The following is a 25,110-nucleotide window of genomic DNA, read 5'->3' on the forward strand; positions in this document are numbered from 1 at the left end:
CCCTCTCGGTCGGCAGGCTATCCGAAGCCCGCCTAGATGGCGCCGGTTAGAGTGAGCTATCCTACGGAATACCCCGCTGGACCAGAACCAGCGTGGGTCGAGGATAGCCGGCCTTCCATCACCCGGATGCTCTTGCGTAAAACGCGTGCAGAGCAGCTTGCACGTCGTCTTCTTAGGCCCCCCTCGCCGGTCCCCAGACCGACATGTGAGGGGGGACCCGAAACACTTAGAGGGCCAGGGCTTGGGCGAGATCCGCCTCCCTGGCCCCCGCTCGACGGCGGCGGGATTGTGCGTCTCTCACGCGCCCCGCTGCCTCCTTCTGCGAGATGGTGCACTCGCAGAAGTCGAGCATCGCCTTCCACGACTCGTCGTCGCCGAGCATCGATGCCACAACACTCGGCAACGACAAGTCGTTTCCTACTTTTGCGACGAGGACACGGCGCCACCCCTCCCATGCGGGGCAGGCGACGAGCGTATGCTCTGCCGTGTCCAAGTCGCAATCACAATGGTGGCACTCTGCCGTCGGCTCGGCTCCGATCCGGTGCAGGAACTCACCGAAGCAACCATGCCCAGTGAGCACCTGCGTGAGCCGGAAAGTGAGGCGTCCTCTGTCACGATTCACCCAATCCACAAGGACCGGGCGAATCGCCTCGACGGTCCTACGACCGGCCGAAAGATCAGCCAGCCGCCTGGACCATGACTCCAGCATGTATTACTTAGACATTTTTGTCCACCTTGAGATTTCATTGATCTTGTTACATGTCTCTGCAAAATCGACTTACTTATATTAAATTGCTTATCTATTTCAACTAAAGACTTATTCCCAATTTCGCTTCGATAAACCAGATTTTTACCAACAAATTTAAAAAATATTGTTATAACTACATAGACAACCCTACAAACCTGTACCTATTTATACTTAGGTTATTTCCATTTCACGTATTCTCATCCCAATTGACCCCTTTTTCGTTGTTATTTGTACCTAAGGCGTCCCCAATATCCCCAAAAACAACAGATTTTTACATGTATTTTTATTTAATCAAATACATTAAAACCAATAACAACTGAGACTTACCTTTAATATATATGCTGGTTCAAACACTAAATAACGTTTATAAATCATAGTCGTCTTCTATTATTATCAAATAAATAAAAGAGAGCAAAGTTTCTAGCACTAAAATAATTACCACCACAGGAAGTTAATTTGAAACGCGATTTTTTGTAAGTTAGCAGCTATGATCATGCATATTCAGAGTTGTTTTGTGAACTTTCAACATTCTACTATTAAACTACAAAAAATGGAAGATTTTGCAACGAATATAAAACTTATATTGAGCGTCGAAAGATTTTCCCGGTTTTTTCCCGATTCGCCTTTCAATCCCTAATCGCCCCATTTTACCGGTAGGAAACCTATGGAAATGAAACGTCAACCAAAATTTCGTGCAATGAAGTAGGAAACCTACCTATATAGTATTTGTGTACAATGTTGGTACAATGTATGACAATTATTGACAATTGACAATTGACAATTGAATTCAATTGATTTACTAATATAAATGTAATTATTAAAGTTATTTAGTACGTACGTACCTATGTACATATTTATACCTCGAATAAAAGCCAGTGCTTTTAATAAAGCAAACAAACCTTGTTAAAAAAACAACAAAATAATAAATTAAGTTAAAAACATGGCAATGTTATCGTTATAGTTTATTGTTATTATGAAAAAATATAAGAAAATCAAAGTCTGATGCGCTACATTATAATGTCTCGTCGTACGATATTCTTGTTCGCGGCGGCTGTCGTCATGCTGTATTTTTCAATAATCTTGTTTATGTTGAGTCCTCTACACGGTACGAAAAGTGCCTATTACGGCAACAACTATATGAATCATTTCGGCTTTCGACAAATACCCAGCGTTAACTGGTGTCATGAGTTGCGTTGGCAGTCGCCGCCTTCACCGCACGTTGTTGCCCTGGCCTCCTACCCTGGAAGCGGCAATACATGGTTCAGATATCTTCTACAGCAGGCCACAGGTAAGATCAGTCAGAACTGGCTTATCATTGGCATATAAAAAGACAAGGTACTCACTTTGTCAAAAATATACTGTTCTAAGTTAGACTCACATGCTGCTGGCTTGGTTAATATGGAAATTAGTGATTATTTTAGGTATAGTCACGGGCTCTGTGTACATGGATTATGGACTTCGAGTCCATGGGTTCCCAGCTGAGAATGTGACAGATGGTTCAGTGCTGGTAGTTAAAACTCATGAAGCTCCACCTGCTCATTCTGACAAGTTTAAATCTGCAATATTACTGATAAGAAACCCAAGAGATGCGATATTGGTAAGATGCAATATACATTACTTATTACTTCACATATGATGTATATATGCAACTGTTTCAGTTGACTTATTAATGCAAAACTTAGATATCGACGCTTGAAAGGCAAACATGACTAAGCGACAATAACTGCTTTGTACATAAATGATAGCCAATAACCATATTCAATGCGCAAAAAATATATATTTCTTGGTCTATTAAAATCATTTCAATTCTACAGCTACTAGCTAGATTCTACTACAGCTAGATTCGTTAAAATAAATTTTGTTTTCAGGTATTTCAACTTTAAATTAATCTACTGTAAAGTTCACGCATTGTCGCTTAGTCACTTTGCCTTTCAAGTGTCGATATGTTTATAATCAAAATCAATAACAGATGGAATATGTAGTTTTCATTCTCAATTAATTATTAAAGATATCATCAGTATCATATTTATTTGTTGTTGTTCAATAATTATCAGTACATTATAGTGTAGGAAAAAATATTAAATATTTTCATTACGCCTCAATTTTTTGATTCTATGAATTGATAAATAATGGGAAATGCTAAAAAGACTACTTACACAAATCAACATCATATAATCATGACAGAAAAAAAGCTATATGTAGGTACTTTACAATTATAATGAAAGTGTAACAAATGATTTGCAGTTGTTTCTCAGCAGCACTGTCCCTTGACTATGCAAAGACTTGTGGTTAAACTTTTTGGATATGATAAATAGTTTATGAACCATATACTCTGGTTTTTTTATTATTTCAAATGAATCGGTATGGTTTGTGTATATTAAATTTAGGTCACCCACTAAATTCTTTAAAATGCATACGAGTATTATTGTAATTTCTACAATTAAAAATCAGTCTTCAGTCTATAAGCAACTCGTATACAGCAGTGAATCTATAGGCTGATCATGACGATCATGATGTTGAAGTAACTCACATAAAATAATAAAACATCTGTAAATGAATTAATTCTGAAATTAATAAATAAAGCTTTATTTTGTTGTTTTTTATGTTTCCAGTTTGTGCCGCAGTGTGTACGCATTTAAGGCATTTGAGAATGTTTCATGTGCACTCACCAAGACTCGTACATTATGCTTTGGCATGTTTTAAAGTAATTATTTTATTTTGCAAATATATTTTCATTTCATAGCTTAATTTTTATCTTAATGTGTGCTATTTTTTAAATGTAAATATTAGAAAAGTGAGTTAAAGTTATTGTTTCATAGAATTCTTAGTCTATAGAAAAATTCAATTAAACCCTTGGTGCCGATGTCCGGTCTATTTCTGCCACAAGCACTAGCTATAACAAATTTTAGTTTATGGGATGTGTTTGCTAGCCACCTTTTTTATTCTATTGTGATCCAAAGCCCATAGACATGACATTGAGACATAGATTGAAGTCACAAATCACCCAGAAGAAACAGATAGTATGAGCTCCACGTGCTGCCTTCCGCTCCTCCTTACCACTGATGATTTAGCGACTCCAATGACCGGAACTCATATACCAAGGTTAACCTGGTAACCGCAAACCTGAGGGCCACAAGCTTCGCTATGCATCCACCAATAAACATTTTATTCCCAAGCGTATGTTACGTCTAGTATTGTTGATATTTATTTTACCGGTGGTAGGACCTCTTGAGTCCGCCCGGGTAGGTACCACCACCCTGCCTATTTCTGCCGTGAAGCAGTAATGCGTTTCGGTTTGATGGGTGGGGCAGCCGTTGTACTGTTAAAACTGAGAGCTCTCATATCTCAAGGTAGGTGGCGTCATTACGTTGTAGATGCCTATGGACTCCAATAACTTAACATCAGGTGGACTGTAAGCTCGTCCACCCGCCCAAGCAATAAAAAAAAATTGGATCTGCATAATAATTTAAGTATTATCTGATCTATTCGTTTTTTCTCTTCCATACCATTTTTAAGATAAGTTATTACCCAGAATTAACTTCTCTACTCTGGGCTAGCATCTTTATGTGTACCGTAACAAAATTAGCAATATATTTGAATGTCAACAGGCGGATTTTAACAGACTTCACAAGGGTCACATCGGCACTGCTCCTAAGTCGGCATTCAAACGAATATCGCACGACAAAAAAACCGGTACGTTGATGATTGAATGACATGAGGTGATGAAGGGGATATGATACAATTTGTTGATTTTGAGAAAACGGGCAACAAACTTTTGGTACTTGTACTTTTTGTTCGTACGTAACTCCTTTGTCACATGCAATTTCTAAAAATAGCCTTTAAACCTGGAGTTTTAAGGTCTAATATGGTTTATAGGCATGTCAATGTAAAAACTCAAAAATCTTAAATATGGTACTTAACCTTTTCATCCACTCATGGCTTCAATTGACATGATTAATGTCATTTGAGATCCTCTCCTGCCGATCCATTAACGGTGCTTTTAGGTACCTCAAGCACCGGTCACCGTCCTCGTCGATCCCATCGCTTGCGACGAAGGGCTCGACGAGTAAATTAACCCACAGACACAGCCCACTGAGTTTCTCGCCGGATCTTCTCAATGGGTCGCGTTTCCGATCCGGTAGTAGATTCTACTCTCAAGGCTATCAGCATAGGTAGGATTAGAGGTAGGTAGGCCGGTGACCGGTGCTGGAGGTGTTTAGGCTATGACGACTTCAAACCCTCAACAATTCGGTTGCTTTTATAACAGCAGAAGTGTTGTAGTTGAATGTGTACTCTTTGAAGAGTGGTGGTGGCACGTGCGCCGCGAGGTGGTGTCGTGGGAGGCGCTGCACAGGGCCTGGCTGGCGGGGTTCCGCGGCGCGCTGCTGGTGCTGCGCTACGAGCAGCTGGCGGAGGACCCCGGGCCGCCGCTGCAGGCCGCGCTGGCCTTCCTCAACCGCACCGTCCCGCAGGTGGGCACCGCGCGGAACACTTGCGTCTCATGAGGTTCTTTGAACGGGTCTGGACATAATGTGGTGTCTTCAAATCTAGCGCACATTTTGCATTTTGTTTTGATCGATAATAAATTTAATTGCTTATACATCACAGCTATACAGCATGTTTCAAACACGTCGTTTTTGAGATCGATATCGTAATGTTTATTTCTTGTGTTGATAGGATGTAGGTAACTCGCGTATGTATCCGGTAATTATTAACTTTAATTAGTAATCATATTATATTTATTAATTTTCCTTGAAAACTACAAGTACTAAAGCAGTAAGCTAATTAATCACCATCGAATTAAAATACTTTTAATATTGTTCAATCAGAAAGATCCGTCATATTTTTATATGCTATGCCTCGCATCTAAAACTCATTTAACTAGGAGTTTCTCTTCTCCCCCCCCCCCCCCCCCCACCTATTCATACGACGGGTGCGACGGGTAGATGAGCTCACGGGCTCAACCTGATAGAATTTGCTAACAATTGTTTCTCTCCCACCAGGAAAGCTTGGAGTGCGCGCTGGCGAACAAGGAGGGCATTTACCGACGCCGAAACAAGCATCAGAACTTCGATCCCTTCACTCCGCAGATGTACGAGCTGCTGGACGCGGCGCAGGCCAGGGTCGCGGGGCTGGTGGCGCGCCGCACGCGTGACGTCACCACGCGCCCACCCACCCGGGCTTAACGCCCCGCCACCCCCGGCGACCCCCCGCCACCCCCCGCACTACGGCACTCGCGGTGTAAGAGTAATCAGGTTGTGTCGTCCCAAGGAAAAATATCATTAGTACAAAAAAAGAATTTTCTAATTATCACTTTAGGATTCGTTAATGACTAGATTTTTATATGACGTTTTTAGAAATAGCCTGCATTTGTAGTACTTTCAACTTAAAACCCCGTACTTAAGATTTTGTATTGCCAACTGAAAGAAATCTGGGATTGCCAATGTAAAGAAATCTTTTGACGACTTAATGTCGATCTCTTTTGGATCTGAAGTACTTAATTCGTTCTTAACTTTGTTGTAGTGTGCTGTAAGTTTAATTGCCACAACCGATCAATGGCCTAAATAATATAAAAAATACAAATGAGTTTAGATGAATTGTTTATTTAGTAAATACAAATATCCAATGGCGACACTTCATCAAACATCATCCCTGTCTTGTTGTATTTAAGTTTAGTGTATTTTAATGTAATAATTAATATATTTTATTTAGCAAGCATTCCGAAGAGAAACAGTATTATTAAAACATATATCGAGAGGTGAAAGGCTATTAAGGTTTAATAGGTTTAAGCAACATTACAGGACAATATGTTTTTTTCTTTATTGATGCACCTAACAAATAACAACCATAGAAATTATAAGTTTCAATATTTAATATAACAATCTGGATTGCAATTCAAAACAGGTGCTCACAGAAAAAATATAATAACTGAACAGATGCCTAAATACCTTGTGTATATATAATAATATACATGTTTATACATACACACATATACTAACACAAACACACACAACCGCACGCACACACACTCACACACATAGTTACTATCTAATCAAATTAATTCTAATGTATCATTAACTGGACAATATTAATTATTTGAGAATATGTTTAACATTATTTATTATTTATTTTAACATTTAAAGTTTAAAATTTAAAAGAGAAAAAATATCATAACAATAAGACTTCCTCAACTATTTCAATAGAGTAAACTTAATTGGAGTTCAATTAAAAACATCGAACTGTTGATGCTAATATTATAGAAAACGGTGTGGATTACAAAATATAGTGAAATGTCTTTTAAACGAAAATACCCATTCACTTCTCAATATATACTATATAATAATATCATTTTGTTTATTAAATAAAAATATATGTACCATTTACATTAAGCGCCATACAGAATTTCTATTGTAAATTTTCTTTTTATACATTCTGTTATTATTGTGCTGTAACTAAATGCATTTTTATTTGTTTAGCTGTAAGTAGGGAAATGTGTTTTTGTTTTTGATGTCTAAATTGTTGATTGTTAGAGACTTTTGTTATTAGATGTTTATAAAATAAATAATAAATATTCAATGAATCATCGAAATAAAACCCTAAAGTTCAAATAATGGCCTACTTAGATGAAAAAAGCATTAAAAGCGTATTTAATATAAAACATGTGTAGTTCGTTAGAATTGAAGAGTGCGGAGTCTTTATCAAATAAAACGTGGTAATGGAGATTGTAATAAAGTGTAGTATGCGCGTGTATTGAAGAAATATTTTAAATTTACTTTTAAAAAATCTAATTTTACTGGTGGTAGGACCTCTTGTGAGTCCGCACGGGTAGGTACCACCGCCCTGCCTGTTTCTGCCGTGAAGCAGTAATGCGTTTCGGTTTGAAGGGTGGGGTAGCCGTTGTAACTATACTGAGACCATAGAACTTATATCTCAAGGTGGGTGGCGCATTTACGTTGTAGTTGTCTATGGGCTCCAGTAACCACTTAACACCAGGTGGGCCGTGAGCTCGTGCACCCATCTAAGCAATAAAAATAGATAATGTTAAGTTTAAAGATAGGAGATAAGACATGTTCAAATTTGTCGTTGGAGGTTGAGAGTATGACGTTGATGGGCGAAGCTAGTGTTTTAATAGTATTTGTGTGAAGCCTGTGAACATTGTTCCGTCTACCATTAAAAAAAAACTGGTGCGCGTGTACTTGATAGAAGTGAAACTTCAACGTACCTCGACAAATAACATTAGCTCAGAAAGAAGTTGTTAAGGGTCCGTTCACAAAGACCGGCTCGGAGAGGAGAGCAATTTGAGGAATTTTATGACGTTGGAAACAGAGTTTTGAGTAATTGCATTAAAGTTTATTTTTGAATGTGCACTTTTTTGTCATTAAGAATGCTCGAACGCGCTGCGTGTTAAATAATAAGAGATGCCGACCGACTCCGACTGCGCGCTCTTTGAATAATTGGTGGTCAATTCCAAACGTACACGATCCGGTATGTGTGAAAAAAGCGGGACGATGATATCTGAGCCGGCCTGTGTGAACGGACCCTAATGATCTTGCAATGTAGTAGTTTATATGAAAACCAATAGATGTCGCTTATCTATATAACGACCTAGCTTGCTTTGCCTTTCCTCTGTCTACAATCGAGTGGTTCGCGACGTCTCGCGAAAGAAAAGGAGAAAATAGACTGTTTTCTCACTCTCGCTCACCCTAAATTGTATCTTTTCTCTGTAGCCGTAACGAATCAGTCGCGAGTTAAATTTTACTCTCAATGCGCCTAAAGAAGTTTCACTTCAATAAAATATCTTATATCTACCGTATTCCCAACCAGGTTTTGTTGTTTTAATCATACATAATTGTTTATTATTAAAGCTATAGCCGTACCTAGAACCATATTCTTAACTCGTAGACTAGAGATTCATAGTCATATTCTTTAGATCGAAATGTAATAAATATTAAATTTCAACAAAATTACAATTATTTAGCAGTGGAATTGCCGGGTGAAACCAGTCTGGAAACATCCCCGACCCCCAACCCTCCTCCCCCCGCGCTGTGTTCACGGAAACCTTGAAGCTACTATCACGCCCTACGATGTTACCTACTATAGATTTTGTGAAAGTTTTACACCTAGTGTAAATATTTGTTTGTAATATATGTGCTTCAGGAGACTAAACCGAATAATTATATTTCTTTGAATAATGAATGAAGTTTTATTTTATTACTTGCGGTTTGAAAACTGAAACTAAGTTTTGAGATTCGTGCTTCTGCATAAAGAACTGGCATTATTTAAGTGTCTCTAACAGTGGAATTCTGGAATCGAGGGGAATTCATATCGTATTTATTTTATTTAAAAACCTCAGGGCTCTTATTATGATATTGTCATACGCAATTAAGAACTTAGTATTTATAATCGTTTTTTTGGTATAAGTAAACGAAACTTTCCGTGATTTTAAATAGTCGAGGTTGTGTGCTCTATTACAAAAGACCTCTCATAAATAAATTATCGACATCTGCATAATTCGAACTTAACCAAGCAACGTTATTTAACTGTATCTGTGTAAAGAGTTGATGTCCTGACGGCTGTTACTTGAAGTTGGTTAGCTACTGCATGATGCCCTCCACGCTGATACTTAGGGGGTCTTACGCTTCGATCAACAATAGTAACTAGATTTCGGGTCGGTGCAGAAAATCCGTCTCGTCAAATAACAGCTCACTTGAAATGTGAGTTCTTATTTTGTTGATTTTAAACCACCGCTACAAATGTTGGCCAAAAGTAAACAACTAAACTTTTACTTTAATTCATTAATACATTATTTTAGTGTTCAACGCGACTCCCTTACCTCCTGTAGTAAATAGAAATCGGCATTTTAAGAAGCAAAAATAAATAAAACAAAACGATGTTAGTTCTCAGAGCAATTAAGGGAAAAGTTACTTTATTTGTTGCAGTTTAAGATTGATTTAACATTAAAAGTTATTTAACATAATATATGTCTTTTTATTGGTAAGAGACAGGAGTAATTTATTGCTTTGCTAATTTTATGCGACGAATGATCGTAAGTATAAGATAATGTTTTGGAGATTTGTGACTTTATTAGTAGGTGCCATAGTTGTAATAAGTTTGAACTTAAAAGTGTTTCAAAACTTTTTGTCCGTTTGTTAGTAAATGAATGTAGCAGCTATTTATGTGTATATTCACGCGGACAGCTTTTGCTTTAATTTTGTACGTGTCCCTTTATATAGTTACTATTGTTGATCGAAGGTCTTACGTGTAGGTGTAGAACAGGATCGAGCCGGTGCAAGTCCAGCAGAAACGTCAGTGGGAATCAAAATGAAACATAATGCAAGTTAAAACTAAATATGCTTTATTTCACATCGTGTCATCGGTTGGTCGCCCGGACTCGCTCGGTCGCGGCGCTCCAACGTATAAAATATACACATAACAATATCCGTCTGACAAACAGTTCGTTGGTTTATAACATCTTAAAAGCGATTGGCGCGTTACCGATTTACGGCCCCACATTTTGTTGTAAGCATACTGAGACGAAGGCAAGTGTTTGCGATTAGAAATATCGCTCACGTATCGACTTATATTGACGCGTGACGTAAACCAGTTTGACTATGAGCACTCGTGAGCGCTCGTGAGTTATAGCGAGTCTAAAAGCAAACACGGCCAGTCTCGAACCCCGGTTTCGCATAGCATGTGACAATGGCGGCCAACATGGCGCCCGACCGTCGACAACAAACACAGAGCACATAATGCATAGAAGCGCTACGTTGCGTATTGTAGTTCAGATTTATAAAATATATATACGCAATATGATTTGAAACATCCGAAGTGGATATATCAGCGGGACGCGCTTAACCAATTACAATCATCGTAAAATTTGACTTCTAAACAACGACGTTTTAAACTCTTAATACATTATACATAAAATAATTATTTTTATTATCACAAATTAAACGTAAATACATTGTATGAATTAAAGAAAAGTCGTTCAGACCTTTTATTTCGCACACATTAGTCTATAGTTGTATACCGAATGGCTTAATGACAACTAATAAAAATGTAATGTAAGAAAAAAATTATTAAAATTCTCAGCAATTGAAATATTAATAATAAATTAACGAGTTTTCTTTGTAATGAAGTCACTACATACACACATCAGTCATTTTACTCATTTATAATATTATTATCGAAAACGTGTCGCGTGCGTTAATTAGTCTATGACACGACAATCGAATTTAAAAAAATGGACGCGCTATCGATATCTCGCTCGCGCACGTTGCCGCGCGCATACCTCCGTCCTTGTCTCGAGTGTCGCCCGACGTGGAGTGAAACAAAACAACTGTACAAAACTAGTTTAATAGAAACAAAAATAATAATTAAAAACTTTATTTTACAAAAAAAAAAAAACGAAGTGAAAAGTTTTATTATACAAAATGTCAGTTTGTATTCTTTGGCCCCGACGCGTAGGGACCTTCGTTTGACCACAGAGTTCGTTAAAATCATTCAATTATTATAAATACGGTTACTGTACGTGTTGGGCGGGCCGTGCCGCGCGGGCACTCGCGATAAATAAAACATTTAAACATTTTACAATTAAAACATTTCTTTTTTAAATATATATATATCTTAATAACGAGTGCCATTTAAATTACTTCATATTAGGTAACACGAATTTCCTTTATATTTTTATATATAAGATATATATATATTTATTAATTATAATTTAATTAATTCAGCCTTCGCGTACATTTACTAAAATCATTTGTCCTTGTCTCGCCGCGGCCGCGCTCACCCGAGCGCTTTATAGGTTCTTCTTGAATTCGTTACGTTAAGTGATGTGTATGACCAAAAATTTTGGTATCGATATTTTTTTCTTTTTTTATTTATTGCGTAGTTGGGTGGACGAGTTCGCAGCCCACCTGGTGTTAAGTGGTTACCGGAGCCCTTAGACATTTACAACGTAAATGCCGCCACCCACTTTTTTTTTTTTTTTTAATTTTTTTTTTATTGCCCTTGTAGGCAGACGAGCATACGGCCCACCTGATGGTGAGTGGTTACCGTTGCCCATGGACTTCAGCAATGCCAGGGGCAGAACCAAGCCGCTGCCTACCGCTACTTTGAGATGAGTTCTAAGGTCTCAGTATAGTTGCAAGTTCTGAAGTCCATAAGCGCTCTGGCGGTGAGGGCGGCTGCGGAAACGATTCCCTAATTTAAACTCTCGCTTTAAAACAACGCCTTGAATATTTCTTAAACGATAAATGCTTCGCGTCCCCCGGCGCGGTGCGGTCCGCGGACATCGACAACGGACGCGCCTCGCCTTCATAAAATTAAACAATTGTTATGATAATTCATAAGGTCAGGTGCAGTTTGTTTAGCGCGTGGGGTCAGAGCTGCAGTTTAACCACACTTGAGGTTCTTATGTTTTACCTGTCATCATCCCCGGCGGCGACCCCGCGGCGGGACCGATGGATACAAACACGTTTTCGTGTTTTAACACGTCTCAACGATAGTGGTGACCACACGACGGTCACCGTTCGCTTGAGATACGATAGAACACACACGACTTGTTCGCTAGGCACCCGCGTGGTCGCCTGTGTCGCAAACTTAGAATGTCCGTTAGAAAAGTTTGAGTCAAATGAGGTCTTTATATTACTGTGAGGGTCTTCATCGTTTTCTAACGCAGCACATTGTAAGTCCTCAGTACGATTTGATTTATGAATTATTCATAATAATAATAATGAGGTATTTCGTTCGTATAGCAGTACGGGCGTCGCGAGGGGGCGCGCGGGGCTGCGGGCGGCGGGGCGGGGGCGGGGCGGTCACCGGGCGCGGCAGGGGGCGCACATGCGCACGTGCCCCCGCGACCCCCACGGGCTCAGCTCGGCACACGACCCGCAGAATATCCCACCGCACCGTCTGCGAGACAACTTTATAGTTGTACTGGTCAGAATGTGTTCCACTAGAGACGACTGGCAAATATTAAGTGTACTTTATGAACCATAGTCCAGTCATTTAAGCTTAAATTAGGTAAGAATCTCGGAATTCGAGATACCCAACTGTAAGTCTGTAAATACTTGTATATTGACACCCTTAAAGTTGTCTCAAAACCTACATATTATGGTCATGTCATTAGTGTAAATGGCAATATAATTATATTATGATTTAAGTTTTTCCTTTAATTATTTTTTAATTTTAGGAAACGGTTATCAGTATTATTGAATATATACAGATTTAATGCATGAAGAAAATGATAAAATATAATATACTAGTTAATAAAAATTGACAAATATTTATAATCATTGATTTATCAATAGTTCATCAACAATATATGGCGCGTTTTCGACTGGAGGCACCGGTCGACCTGAAGTGATGCTGTGACCGCGCGCTCTCCGCCCTATATCTCGAAAACGGTTCATCGTATAAAAAATTTCATTAAACAAAATTTGTAGAGGTTTTTGTATTCTACAATATTGGTAATAAATACAAATAGCAAAAAACTCATAAGAAACGAGATATTTACAAAAAAAGCGCAAAAAAAACCCCGATTTTTGTGACCTTTGACCTTGAAATTGAATAGTTGCGTACACCCTACCATATGTAGGTTTTGAGATAATTTTTAGGGTGTCAATATAAAAGTATTTACAGACTTGCAGCTGGGTATCTCGAATTCCGAGGTTGAACTTACTACATATAATGACTGGACTACCATCCAAAACTACAGTATGCGCGCGAGTTCATGTCCATCGGGGCCAGAGGAGACGCGCGGGGGACAGCTCGCCCCGCCTTCCCCCACCTCCCCGCAATTGTCTGACGTCGAGTGTTGTCCTTGACGGTTGCGACGCGCGTTTATCGATATCGAAATTTTACGCTAACGCTATTGTGTTATTTAACCATGACTACTCCGCTCCCAACAAGTTCAAGTAAAAAAAAAAAAAAACTGAAAAAAGATATATACTGTTTCCGACTCTGATCTGTCGGTTGTCTTTTTATTTGATAGTGATTGAATTGGAATTTAAAAAATATTTTTCTCTATTAGAAATAAACAAGTACATAATTACTTATCACATTTATTTTATTTCATAAATTGCAAAATTACCCTTAAGTTACATAAACCAAATTGACAGCTGTTGACTAAATCGGTAGTTATTATCGACATTACCATAATTAATTAGGTCACAGCACTAGCGCGTTCCTCAGGATGGACTTGAACTCGCGCGCCTACTGTACGTGTTTGTGATACTTCTGCAATAATGTTTTTTTTTTGCCCTTGTAGGCAGACGAGCATACGGCCCATCTGATGGTGAGTGGTTACCGTCGCCCATGGACTTCAGCAACGCCAGGGGCAGAGCCAAGCCGCTGCCTACTGCTTAATATTCTCCACAAGCCTCGTTTGAAGAGGGGGGGCGGCGACAGTTACCTGCAGTGGTGGCGCCTCCTAGCGAGCCAGAAGTGGTGGTGGCAGTGCTGGCAGCGCGGCGCCGCACTGTCGGGCAGCCACGTGACGCCGCGCGCTTCCTCACCCACCTCCACCTCGGACGCCGACCCGCTGCCGCTGCTCCGGCTGCTGCGGCTGCTGCTCGACGACTGCTCACACAAAGCGAACTGTCAGCCTCGGCTGTGCACCGCGGGGCGGGGGCAGGGGCGGGGCGGGGGCAGTACATACCGGCGGCGCGACGGGCGGTGGGGGGCGTGGCGCGGGGGGCGCGGGCGGCGGGGAGGCGCGGCGCAGCGCCTCGCGACACTCGCGGAGCTGCCCCGTCAAGTCCTCAACCACTTTCTGTAAGAGGAAACATCACTTGTGAGTTGGCTGCAGGCTGGAGTGCATCTTGCTTAGTGTGACAGTATTGTTTCAATCAAAAACTCAATTTATAATAGAATTAATATAGTATTTAGAGTACATATATACGTCTCCTCAGAATTCCGTGGACCGCGCACCGTACCAACGTTTCGATCCTGAAAGAGCTCAAAATCAAGAAGAGACTATAATCAATAGTCCAAATACGAATACTCAAGTTCTTCGGGCACATTACTTGTAATGAGGACTCCATTGAGCTGTTGGTGGTGCAAGGGAAAGTCGAGGGCAAAAGATCTCGCGGACAATCTCTAACACGATGGACCGACCTCATAAAATCTGTGACTCACTCCAACATAAATGTTTGCTCTCACTCTGCGAAACATCGTGCCAAATGGCGTCGCATCGCGAGAGCAGCGGTATCGCAGGATCCGACTGATGCATGACCACGACCACTCTGCCAAGAGTGTACGAATAGGAAGAGTCTCGCTAAAACTCGAGAACGGCTGGACCGATTTGGCTAATTTTGGTCTTGAATCATTTGTGAAAGTCCAGAGAAGGTTTAAAAGCTAGATAAATATGAAAATACTCGGAGTTAAATAAAAAGATCAATTTTGTTTTTCCGTTGATGTGTTCCCCGTCGGACGGATTCCTTTTGTTTGTTTTAAGTTTATTTTATACAAAAGTTTAGGTCTTTTATTTATCGATCGAGGCACTACGAAGTCTGCCGGGTCAGCTAGTTTTTTTATAATTTCTTTTAGGATATAATAAGTCGTTGACGTCGTACCTTTTGATGTGTAATGATCTGGTGCAGCCGCTCCTGCAGCGGGTCGAGCGCGAGGGGCAGCCCGTCCGGGGGCTCCGCCGCGTCCCACCAGGACGTCGACGCGCCTGAACAATCTAATTAACAACAGGAAATAATTACGAATTACAAAATTAACAGGAACATTAAATAGGGTCATCAACTTTGTTTCATCATAGCCGGTTACCCTTGGAAGAACAATTTTTTTTAAATGTTTTTTATTGCTTAGATGGGTGGACGAGCTCACAGCCCACCTGGTGTTAAGTGGTTACTGGAGCCCATAGACATCTACGACGTAAATGCGCCACCCACCTTAAGTTCTATGGTCTCAGTATAGTTACAACGGCTGACTCACCCCTCAAACCGAAACGCATTACTGCTTCACGGCAGAAATACGCAGGGTGGTGGTACCCACCCGCGCGGACTCACAGGAGTCCTACCACCAATTGTGATCATGATTATTTTAGCTTTGACAGTTGTTCTCCATAATTCGCGAACTGAGGCATAGCGCACGCACTCGTTAGGTGGGGTTTTAGTAAAGTTTTTCACTTGATCAATCCAGCACTTAGAACTTACATCTAAAGGCGGGTGGTGCATTTACGTCATAGATGTCTATGGGCTCCAGTAACCACTTCACACCAGGTGGGCTGTGAGCTCGTCCACCAATCTAAGCAATAAAAAAAAAGTCTGATTAGATATATGTTTTAGCTTTTTTTTTTTTTTTCCTGCCTAAGCTGATAGCCCTAGGGGCTATGTCAGCGTAACCCTAACTTTCGGGAGGATCCGATCGGGAGGATCCGAGATGACGTGTTTTGGGCGACGTCGACTGCTTTCCATTCTGTCCGCAGGATCGGGAATGTAGTTACCGGCGGCCACGATGAGAGGGTTCTCGTGTCGTGCCGCTTTATCGAAGTGGATGTTTTAGCATTTAAGACAGAGTCAATATGAAAATGTGTAGAGTGGCTTATATATAGGCTAGTGTACCGGTGGGGGGCCGGCGCGGGCGGGGACACAGCGTGGCCTGCGAGGCGCCGCGCCTCTCCCCCTCGCACGAGCTGGACGAGCTGCCGCTGCTCCACGCCGCGCCGCCTGCACGAGCACTGGGTTAGGTTTATGCAGATCCTTCTGTGCGTTACACTAAAGCTCAAATCTAATTCGACGACTGCTACTTTCCATAGAAATACTAATAAATACAGTATGTGCGCGAGTTCATGTCCATCGGGGCCAAAAGCGACGCGCGAAGGACAGCTCGCCCCGCCTTCGTCTGCTCCCCCGCATTTATCTGACGTCGAGTGTTGTCCTTGACGATTGTGACGCGCGCTTATCGATATCGAAAATTTACACTAACGCTATTGTGTTATTTCATTATGAATAAACCATGACTACTCCGCTTCCAACAAGTTCAGGTAGAAAAAAACCTACTGAAAAAATGTACTGATTTCGACTCTGATCTGTCAGTTGCTTTTCATTTGAGAAGTGATTGATTTGGAATAAAAAAACATTTTTCTCTACTACAAATAAATAAGTAATTACTTATCTTTATTTCATAATTTGTAAAATTACCTTAAGTTACATCAAACCAAATTGACAGCTGTTGACTAAATCGGCAGTTATTATCGACATTACCGTAATTAACTAGGTCACAGCACTACCGCATTCCTTAGGATGGACATGAACTCGCGCGCCTACTGTAAATAGGTAATTATTATTCTTAATGCGAACATTCACGAGTTTTCTTCAGAGGCAAATATTTAGATGTCCCTAAACACCTACCGTTAAGTTCGACTTCGAGAAATTTGGCGGTGACTTCCTGTACATTGTGAGCAGGATCGACATCAGCGTTGAGGTCTACATTGAGATCGCTGTTGATGTCTGCATTGAGGTCGACATTGAGGTCTGCATTGAGGTCGACGTTGAGGTCAGCCGGTAGCGCGGCAGAGGGCGCGGTGTCGGTGGGGCTGGAGGAGTGCGTGCTGGACTCGGACACGGAGCGCCACGTGATGCTGATGTGGCGGGTGCGGCCCCCCTCGCGGCTCGCCTGGGGACGGGGGCGGGGGCGGGGTGAGCCACTTATTTATTCTAATTAATCATAACAAGTCGCCATTACTGGTGGTAGGACCTCTTATGAGTCCGCACGGGTAGGTACCACCGCCCTGCCTATTTCTGTCGTGAAGCAATAATGCGTTTCGGTTTGAAGGGTGGAGCAACCGTTGTAACTATACTGAGATCTTAGAACTTATATCTCAAGGTGGGTGGCGTATTTACGTTATAAATGTTTATGGGTTGCAGTAACCACTTAACACCAGGTGGGCTGTGAGCTCGTCCACCCATCTAAGCAATAAAAAATTAAAAAAACACTGACACTGTATGAGAAAGTGTGCTTGTTTGTTACGCCTTCACGTTTTAACCATACTGGTCACATGAAAACTGCACAGAACAAGACATAGAGTATCTTCCATTCTGAAAATAATTATTATTCCTACGGGACAAATTTTTTTATACATCAATTTATGTGATGCCACTATTAAAGAGCAATAAAAACATATTCCGGTGTGTCAGCATGGAGGATATATTATCAGTGGTTTTGCGTTAAAATGAAAACTAGAAATTTTCGGATTTTTCAATGCGCGTTCATTTATGGTCAGCGACGAGCTAGTGTTTTGTATTCAAGTGTGTCTAATGGTAGGCAGCGGCTTGGCTCTGCCCCTGGCGTTGCTGACGTCCATGAGCGACGGTGACCACTTACCATCAGGTGGGCCGTATGCTCGTCTGCCTACAAAGGCAATAAAAAAAGTGTACCCCTTGGACACGCTCGCACAGATCATCGTCCGTCTGTTTCGAAGTAATATATAAAAAGTATAGCAATGTGTGTGTGACGTACGTCTCCGAGCGCCAGCACGTCGCTGTAGTTGTCGCACAGGAACACCGGCGCCTCCTCCGGGGAGCCCGCCGCCGCCTCCGCCTCCGCCTCCGCGCCCGCGCACGCCGTCACCTGCACCACCACCTCCGTCAACTCACGAGCATGCGCCTGCGCGTGCGACCCCCCCCACGCGCCCCCCCGCGATGGTCCCCCTCATCCGTCCTTCGCAGCACATTTGTAATCTTGGTGTCTCGCTATACATTTTGACAGATGTGTGATGCTACGTATGATGACTGCGTATTTGAGTGAACAAGCTCACCACTTATCTGGTGCGGAGGAGTTAGCAGAAGTCTTGGTGATTGTACCATGAGCACCCACCTTAAGTCTTGAGATCGAGCTTTCATCTGTATCAGCCATAACGACTATAACGGTTGTCCCACCCTTCAAACCGGAACGCATGACTGCTTTGCGGCAGAAATAAGCAGGGGGTGGTACCTCCCACCTCCCACCCGTAGCACAGATGAACATTGGGCTGGATTGTACTAAGTGACGTTACCGTGCCGACCGCGAGCCCGGCGCCGTCCCCTCGCCCGGCGCCAATCCCCCGCGCCGGCTCTTCGTCTGGCGCGCCGTCCACCTGCTCGACGGACACCCACGATTAACAGATAAATTTAGGGGACACTAATATGTTTAGTGGCAAGAGCAAAGATAAAATCTTCCACCGAGCGGGTGACATTGCTCGGTGGACCGGCGGTCCTAATGTTGTTGTTCGGAGCTTGTACACATGCTAGCTTATCTTAAAACTTCGTTAGAGAAATTCCGACGTCTCAAGTATCTTGCATTCTATTATGACTACTGCCACGTAAGTATGATGTATCGGGCATTTATTGCATCGGACAGGGACCAAAATCTGGCACGGCGACGCTTCTGGTTACGGATGTCGGTCCGAAAGGCAGGACAGTCAATAAGACAATGGTATCTTTGACAATAAAATGCCGTCCTAATCGCTCCCCCCCCCAACCCCCCCGTAGAGTACAGCCGCTCCTACCTGGTCGTGCTGCTGGGCGGCGTCGTCCAGGTCAGCCAGTCTCTCCACACAGCTGTCGGTCAGGGCGCTGTTCTCTTTGACGACCCGAGATAGTTTCCTGTCGATAAATAATCCGACATCAATAAAACATCAAAGCAATCTACCTACAACGAGGCTTTTTATATTCTGAAAAAATAAATCAAGAGCAGAGACATAGCAGCACTACTTCCTTATCCAGTGTTTGTCAAACTTTTACTATTATTTTTAGTAAAAAACCAGCGATATTTAGTGATTTGAAAAAAAAAAAACTTTTCCTTCTGTGGAGCATGAATCTAATCTATGAATCTAAATCTTGAGGCATCAGTGCTTATGGTCGAATTTCGACTGAACACTAGCAGTCAATTAAAAGAAATATTAAATACGATAGTTAAGGAATTGCTACTCTGCTCTGCAGACGAGCCCAGAGGTCACCTAAGGGTGAGCGGTGACCGTCACCCGTAGACGAGGCAGGTCTGTGGCGCGGGGGGCGGTGCGGAGGACAGTGCGGGGGGGGACACAATACACAGCGGCGGGTCTCACATGAGGTCGGGCGCGAGGCTGGGGTCGCTGCAGCGGCGCTGCGCCGTCCGCTTCTCGCACTCGCCCAGCAGGTCGTCGCACGAGCGGGTCTTCGTCATGGTGGCCGGCACCACTGCACAAACACACGGCTGCGGGTTATTTCTCTATATATTTTGGCAAAAATCGAAGCTCCAGTGTATAGTCGTGGCACATGAGTAAATAAACGTACAGAGACAAAGCTTCTAAAGAGCGAGTAAAATTGGTACTTAATATGATAGGGTTGGCACAGGAGGATTAAATTAAATACATAAAACGTTGTCAACTTTTTTATGTATGTATATTTTTTTACAAATTGCTTACTCTGAATTTTGTTTTTTGTAATTTTAACCGTTTACTGAAATTATATTTTATCCCATATCATCTCATCTCGTTTCATTTCATTTCATGACACGTTGCATATTAATCATTTCATAACATCAATTTTCAAATAAAAAAGTTTCATTAAAATTAAAATAAGACTTGACCTAAAGGTCTTAGCTACCAAGTCATAAAATAACTTTACAAAAAAAAATACATGTGGGCAATTCACACGTGGTAAAAGTGAAACCTTCAAAAATTAAAATACAATTATCCTAAATGTCAATTATATGTAAAATTTTGTCATTAATAAATAATTGTAAATCATATTTTATAGGAGAGGTAGCGCCCTCTGTGATATTTCAACTTCTCGTATTTTCTACGTTTTATGTATACGTTAGTATTAAAAATCTCATAGATGGCGCTGTATTACAAAAAACATTATGGACTTATTTTTTCGTTTCATCGAGTTTGAAATCACGATTCTAAATAGGTTTCACTTCAAAAATGTCTCTGTACGTTTATAATGTAGTGAGGCGGTGTGGTCACCATGGGGCGCGGCGGGCGGCGCGGGGGGCGGCGGGGCGGGCGCGCCGAACACGCCCTCCCACAGGCGCAGCGAGCGCACGGTGTAGTCGGGCCACAGGTCGGGGCGCGGCGCGGGCGCGTACAGCGGGTTGCAGTAGGCGGGCGCGCGCAGCAGGCTCCACACGCACGCCGCGCCCCGCCCCGCCGCGCGCCGCTCCCGCGCGCTGGCGCACAGGAACGTGCCGAACATGCACGAGTGCACGTGCGTCGCCAGCTTTATCTGTCCGGGGAACGCACCACTCAATGTACTGTCAGCTCAAGGGTCAAGTATGTTTCCTTAGTAGTAATAGTAGGTAGTTTCCTTAACGATAGGCAGTTACTTGGCTCTGCACCTTGCATTGCTGAGGTCCACGGGCGACGGTAACCACTCACCATTAGGTGGACCGTACGCTAGTCTGCCTACAAGGGCACTACAAAAAAAAATTACAAAGAAAAAATGAACCAAAAAAGGTCATTATGAAAATCGTTTCAAAGTGAACGTGGTCACTAATAATGATGTCCCCATGATTAGTGACCAGCACTGCTCTTGCTAAGGGTAATTTTAGCAAATTCTCTTAGGTTAGGCCCACAAGCTCCCCTACCCGTCAGGGTGTAGCTGGTATAACCTCATAGTATACCAGGGGATAAGTAAGACAAACGGTTTAAAACTGAACAAAATAGCCTGCTGAGTGATGTTGAATCGTAACTGTGGAGTCGTTATGAAAGGGCACGCTCACCAGGAAGGCTTCGTTGAACTGGAAGCTGCAGGGGAACTGCCGCTGCAGCTGGTGCACGAGGTCGAGCCACTGCAGGAACACCGGCGAGCGCTCGTTGGGGTCCTCGGGTCCGAACTGGTGGCCGCAGCGCTCAGAGAACTTGTGCCCGAAGTCCAGCCACTCGCGCTCCACCAGAACCTGGCCCACCATGTCAGTGTCGCTAAGTTAAACTCAACCGCCATGATCATAAGAGGGGTCGAACATCACACTTAAGGGGAGGGGGGTCGAAAATTGCAAAATATGCTTAATGTAATTAATAGACGCCCTCAAACTAATAATAAAGAATATTTTAGCTCTATTTAATTTTGGTTTCACTAATTAAAATAAACTTGATTAACTAAAGATAACTTTACTCTTCTACTCACTTATGTAAAGCTCTTTAAGAACGGTTAGCTAGTAAATAACTCAATTGTTGAGTTAAGCTCAAGCAATTTTATAAGTTTTCGCAATTATTGTATTTTATTAACTGTATGTACAATAAAGAATAAAGAAAGAAAGAAAGAACTTTTTAAATAATTTATCAATAGGCCAATTTTAAGCAATTAACTTAAAAAAATGTAAAAACTAGTAAACACTTAATTGAAACCTCAGGGAGATACAGACATTTTGACTTCTTTAGTTTGGTACAGTACTATAAAAAGCGAGATATTATTAAAGATAATTATCATTATTTTGTTCTCGCAACCCTGCCATCAGAAGCAATCTAAGTTAAAGTCAATCCTGCAAACTGGGACCTACACGTTATCGATGGTGACCTCGTGAGCCTAATCACTCTAGTCACGCACAGCCTGTAATGACGTAGAGTTGAGTGTTACCCGGAAGCCGTCGATGGTGCGGTAGAAGGGGTCCAGCATGATCTGCGCGGTGGCGACGATCTGCGGCGTGCGGTCCCAGCCGTCCGAGCAGTGCACCAGCACGGGCCGGCCCGCCGCCACCGCGCGGCACACGCCCGCCGCCGCGCGCCCCAGCCCCGCCAGGTACTGCAGCCACAGCGTGCGCTCCACGCCGCTGTGCCAGCTGCAGACATAAGCAGGTTTTTACCGGGGGTAGGACCTCTTGTGAGTCTGCACGGGTAGGTACCACCACCCTGCCTATTTCTGCCGTGAAGCAGTAACGCGTTTCGGTTTGAAGGGTGGGGCAGCCGTTGTAACTATACTTGAGACCTTAGAACTTATATCTCAAGGTAGGTGACGCATTTACAAAAATTTGTAAATGTCTATGGGCTCTAGTAACCACGTGGGCTGAGCTCAACGGCTCAAACGGAGAGAATTGCTAACACTAGCCCTAGCAAGAGCTGTGCTTCGCAGAATCTACCACAGGATCGGAATTGCAACCCACTCAGAAGAGCCGTCGAGAAACTCAGTGGGTTGTGTCTATGGGCTAATACACATGTCGAACTCTTCGTCGACAACGGTGACCGATGCTTGAAGAGCTTAAAAGCCCCGAGAGTAGATCCGGGGGATCCGACAAGACATGTTTCGGGTCACGGCAGCTTTACTTCGCCAGGTCCCCTGGGTCGGATATGTAGTTAGCGGTGGTCACGATAAGAGGGTTAAATTCCTTTATTTTGTGACGGGTACCATCATACAACGCAAGATAATTGACAGATGCCTGAATCTCGCTTACGACATTTTCAAGATAAAGCGCATATATTATTATACAAGTTCCGAACAAAAACATTCGGACCGTCGGTCTACCGAGCAATATCACCCGCTCGGTGGAAGATTCCTTTCGTCGTATTTTCCTTCCGTCGTTAAGCATCCCCAAAATTTATTTTTGCATAAGCCACAATGTAATGAAATCAGTTGAGGTCAACGCTTCCGCGACCTCGCGAGACGCGAGTAACGTTGTTGTCGCTTTAGATTGGTGGTTCGTGAAATTTGACCTTACTCTTATGAACTCAACAAATTAACTCTATGATTTTATTATTATTGCAAAAGTTTGATAATAGTTCCTCTGCACTTTGTGTACAATGTACAAACAACAACGTCACGTCACCCAGTGTCAATCCTTAGCCGCTAGATGTCATGAATACACAAAATTTAAAACCCAATTTTATTACGAATTAAATTTTGTATTCGTTTCCTGAAAAACTGTTCTCAAGTGAACCTTGTTTTCTCTCCCACCGGTACACCCACGTGATATCCGCGTTTGAATGTAAAGTACTGTCCTGAAACGAAGACGGGTTTTAACATTTCGCTACGTACTTGGCCGGGTCCGCGGGCTCGGCGGCCAGCGCCCGAAGCTGTTGGAAGCTCCTCCGCACGTGGTGTATGTTGGGCAGGCACATGAACTGTATGTCCGCCAGCGGGTAGTACTGGGCGCACTCGCAGCCGCCGCCGCGCGCTCTGCGGAGTTCACACGTCTAACATGAGGCACTCGCGAAGTTTCGATGCGGTGCCGGTATAATTTAAGGGTTCTGTTCTCTAAAAGTACTGAACTGAACTGAGTTCATTATTTTCCATGAAAGCCCTAAAATGGTGTATGTATTCAAAATATTTGAAATGATAAGAAATTTTACAGCAAGCAATTTAAACAATTTAATTGTCAAGTAGAAAGAGAAAGAAAACATTGACCAATGAAGAATATATCAATCACTTCCGTATACAGATTAGCGAAAATAAAGGGCATTGCTTTTTTTTATAAATTCCGTTTTCAACCGTCGAAACTAGATGTCGCCAGTTGTCGGGGGAAGAGTGAGAAGAAGAGAAAGAAGAATGAGAATTGAGGTGACTAAATAGAGAAACAATTTGGATATAGAGATACCGAATATTGTTTTATGCAGCACCATCAGGGCAACGTTTATCTATAAAGTCACTGAGAATCTTTAATGATAAAAATTAAGCATTTCGATATTAAAATGAGTCTCGACATCAAGTGAATCTTGCTTATATCATTCACAAGGATAACTCAAGGTTCTCTTAGGTTTAAGTGGTTATAAGAAACAATTGACAAGAAAACTACTCTACAGACGTCTGAATATTTATAAATTCGTTTTCAACTGTCGAAACTAGATGTCACCAGTTGTCGGGGAAAGAATGAGAAGAATAGAAAGAAGAATGAGAATTGAGGTGACTAAATCGAGAAACCAGTCCAATATTTAGTCATCGAAAATTCCCTTATGCAGTACCGTCAGGGTAACGTTTATTCTTAAAGTCACTGAGAATCTTCAATGATTAGAATTAAGCATTTCAATATTGAAATGAATCTCGACGTCAAGTGAATTTTGCTTAAATTATACACAAGGATTTCTCCTGGGTTTAAGTAGTTATAAGAAGCAATTGACAAGAAAACTACTCTACAGACGTTTGACCTGTATTAATGTCGGTTCCACCCTGCAAGCTGTACCTGTTGGTGACGGCGGAGGCGTAGGACCTGGCGTCGACGATGAGCAGGTTGTTGAGCTTGGTGGCGCCGCGGTCGGCCGCGCACGAGGACACGAAGGCCGCCAGCAGCCGCTCGTCCTCCGCCGAGCGCCAGCCCAGCCAGCCCACCTCGGGCTGCGACGAGCGCGCGATCACCGCGCCCGTGCCCGCGTGCCGCCACACCACGGCCGGGATGCGACGCATCGCACGGAACCTATTTTTTATTTTTATTGCTTAAATAGGTGGACGAGCTCACAG

The 25,110-nt window shown here is 42.4% G+C and overlaps 2 protein-coding genes across 8 annotated transcripts in view; one reads left to right on the plus strand and one right to left on the minus strand.

The window, feature by feature from the left end:
- Positions 1-1,457: 1,457 nt before the first annotated feature.
- LOC101743625 (WSCD family member AAEL009094) lies at positions 1,458-11,155 on the plus strand. 2 transcript variants are annotated; one of them, XM_012696791.4, is made up of 5 exons: positions 1,458-2,036; positions 2,158-2,345; positions 4,357-4,441; positions 5,051-5,220; positions 5,752-11,155. In XM_012696791.4, the coding sequence occupies exons 1-5, from the start codon at positions 1,751-1,753 to the stop codon at positions 5,932-5,934; spliced, it is 912 nt and encodes a 303-aa protein (XP_012552245.1). In that variant the 5' UTR covers positions 1,458-1,750; the 3' UTR covers positions 5,935-11,155. The 2 variants fall into 2 exon arrangements, with proteins under 2 accessions (XP_012552245.1, XP_004922740.1); XM_004922683.4 differs by having other exon boundaries at positions 1,462-2,036; positions 2,170-2,345.
- Positions 10,087-25,110, minus strand: part of LOC101740354 (myotubularin-related protein 3) — a 70,987-nt gene continuing 55,963 nt past the window's right edge. For 5 of the 6 annotated variants that reach the window (XM_038016495.2, XM_062673112.1, XM_062673109.1 and 2 more), the window contains 15 exons: positions 24,836-25,066; positions 23,695-23,835; positions 22,303-22,504; positions 21,449-21,625; positions 20,694-20,952; positions 19,809-19,920; positions 19,251-19,347; positions 18,759-18,839; positions 18,224-18,334; positions 17,116-17,380; positions 16,327-16,431; positions 15,328-15,440; positions 14,412-14,525; positions 14,166-14,332; positions 10,087-12,664 (listed from right to left, as the gene is read on the minus strand). In XM_038016495.2, the coding sequence (XP_037872423.1) occupies positions 12,568-12,664; positions 14,166-14,332; positions 14,412-14,525; positions 15,328-15,440; positions 16,327-16,431; positions 17,116-17,380; positions 18,224-18,334; positions 18,759-18,839; positions 19,251-19,347; positions 19,809-19,920; positions 20,694-20,952; positions 21,449-21,625; positions 22,303-22,504; positions 23,695-23,835; positions 24,836-25,066 (2,272 nt within the window). In that variant the 3' untranslated portion in view covers positions 10,087-12,567. Of the gene's footprint in view, positions 12,676-14,165; positions 14,333-14,411; positions 14,526-15,327; positions 15,441-16,326; positions 16,432-17,115; positions 17,381-18,223; positions 18,335-18,758; positions 18,840-19,250; positions 19,348-19,808; positions 19,921-20,693; positions 20,953-21,448; positions 21,626-22,302; positions 22,505-23,694; positions 23,836-24,835; positions 25,067-25,110 lie in introns of all 6 variants that reach the window. The other variant, XM_062673111.1, reaches the window with a different exon arrangement.

This window comes from Bombyx mori, chromosome 16, assembly GCF_030269925.1.
Source record: "Bombyx mori chromosome 16, ASM3026992v2".
NCBI lineage: Eukaryota > Metazoa > Arthropoda > Insecta > Lepidoptera > Bombycidae > Bombyx > Bombyx mori.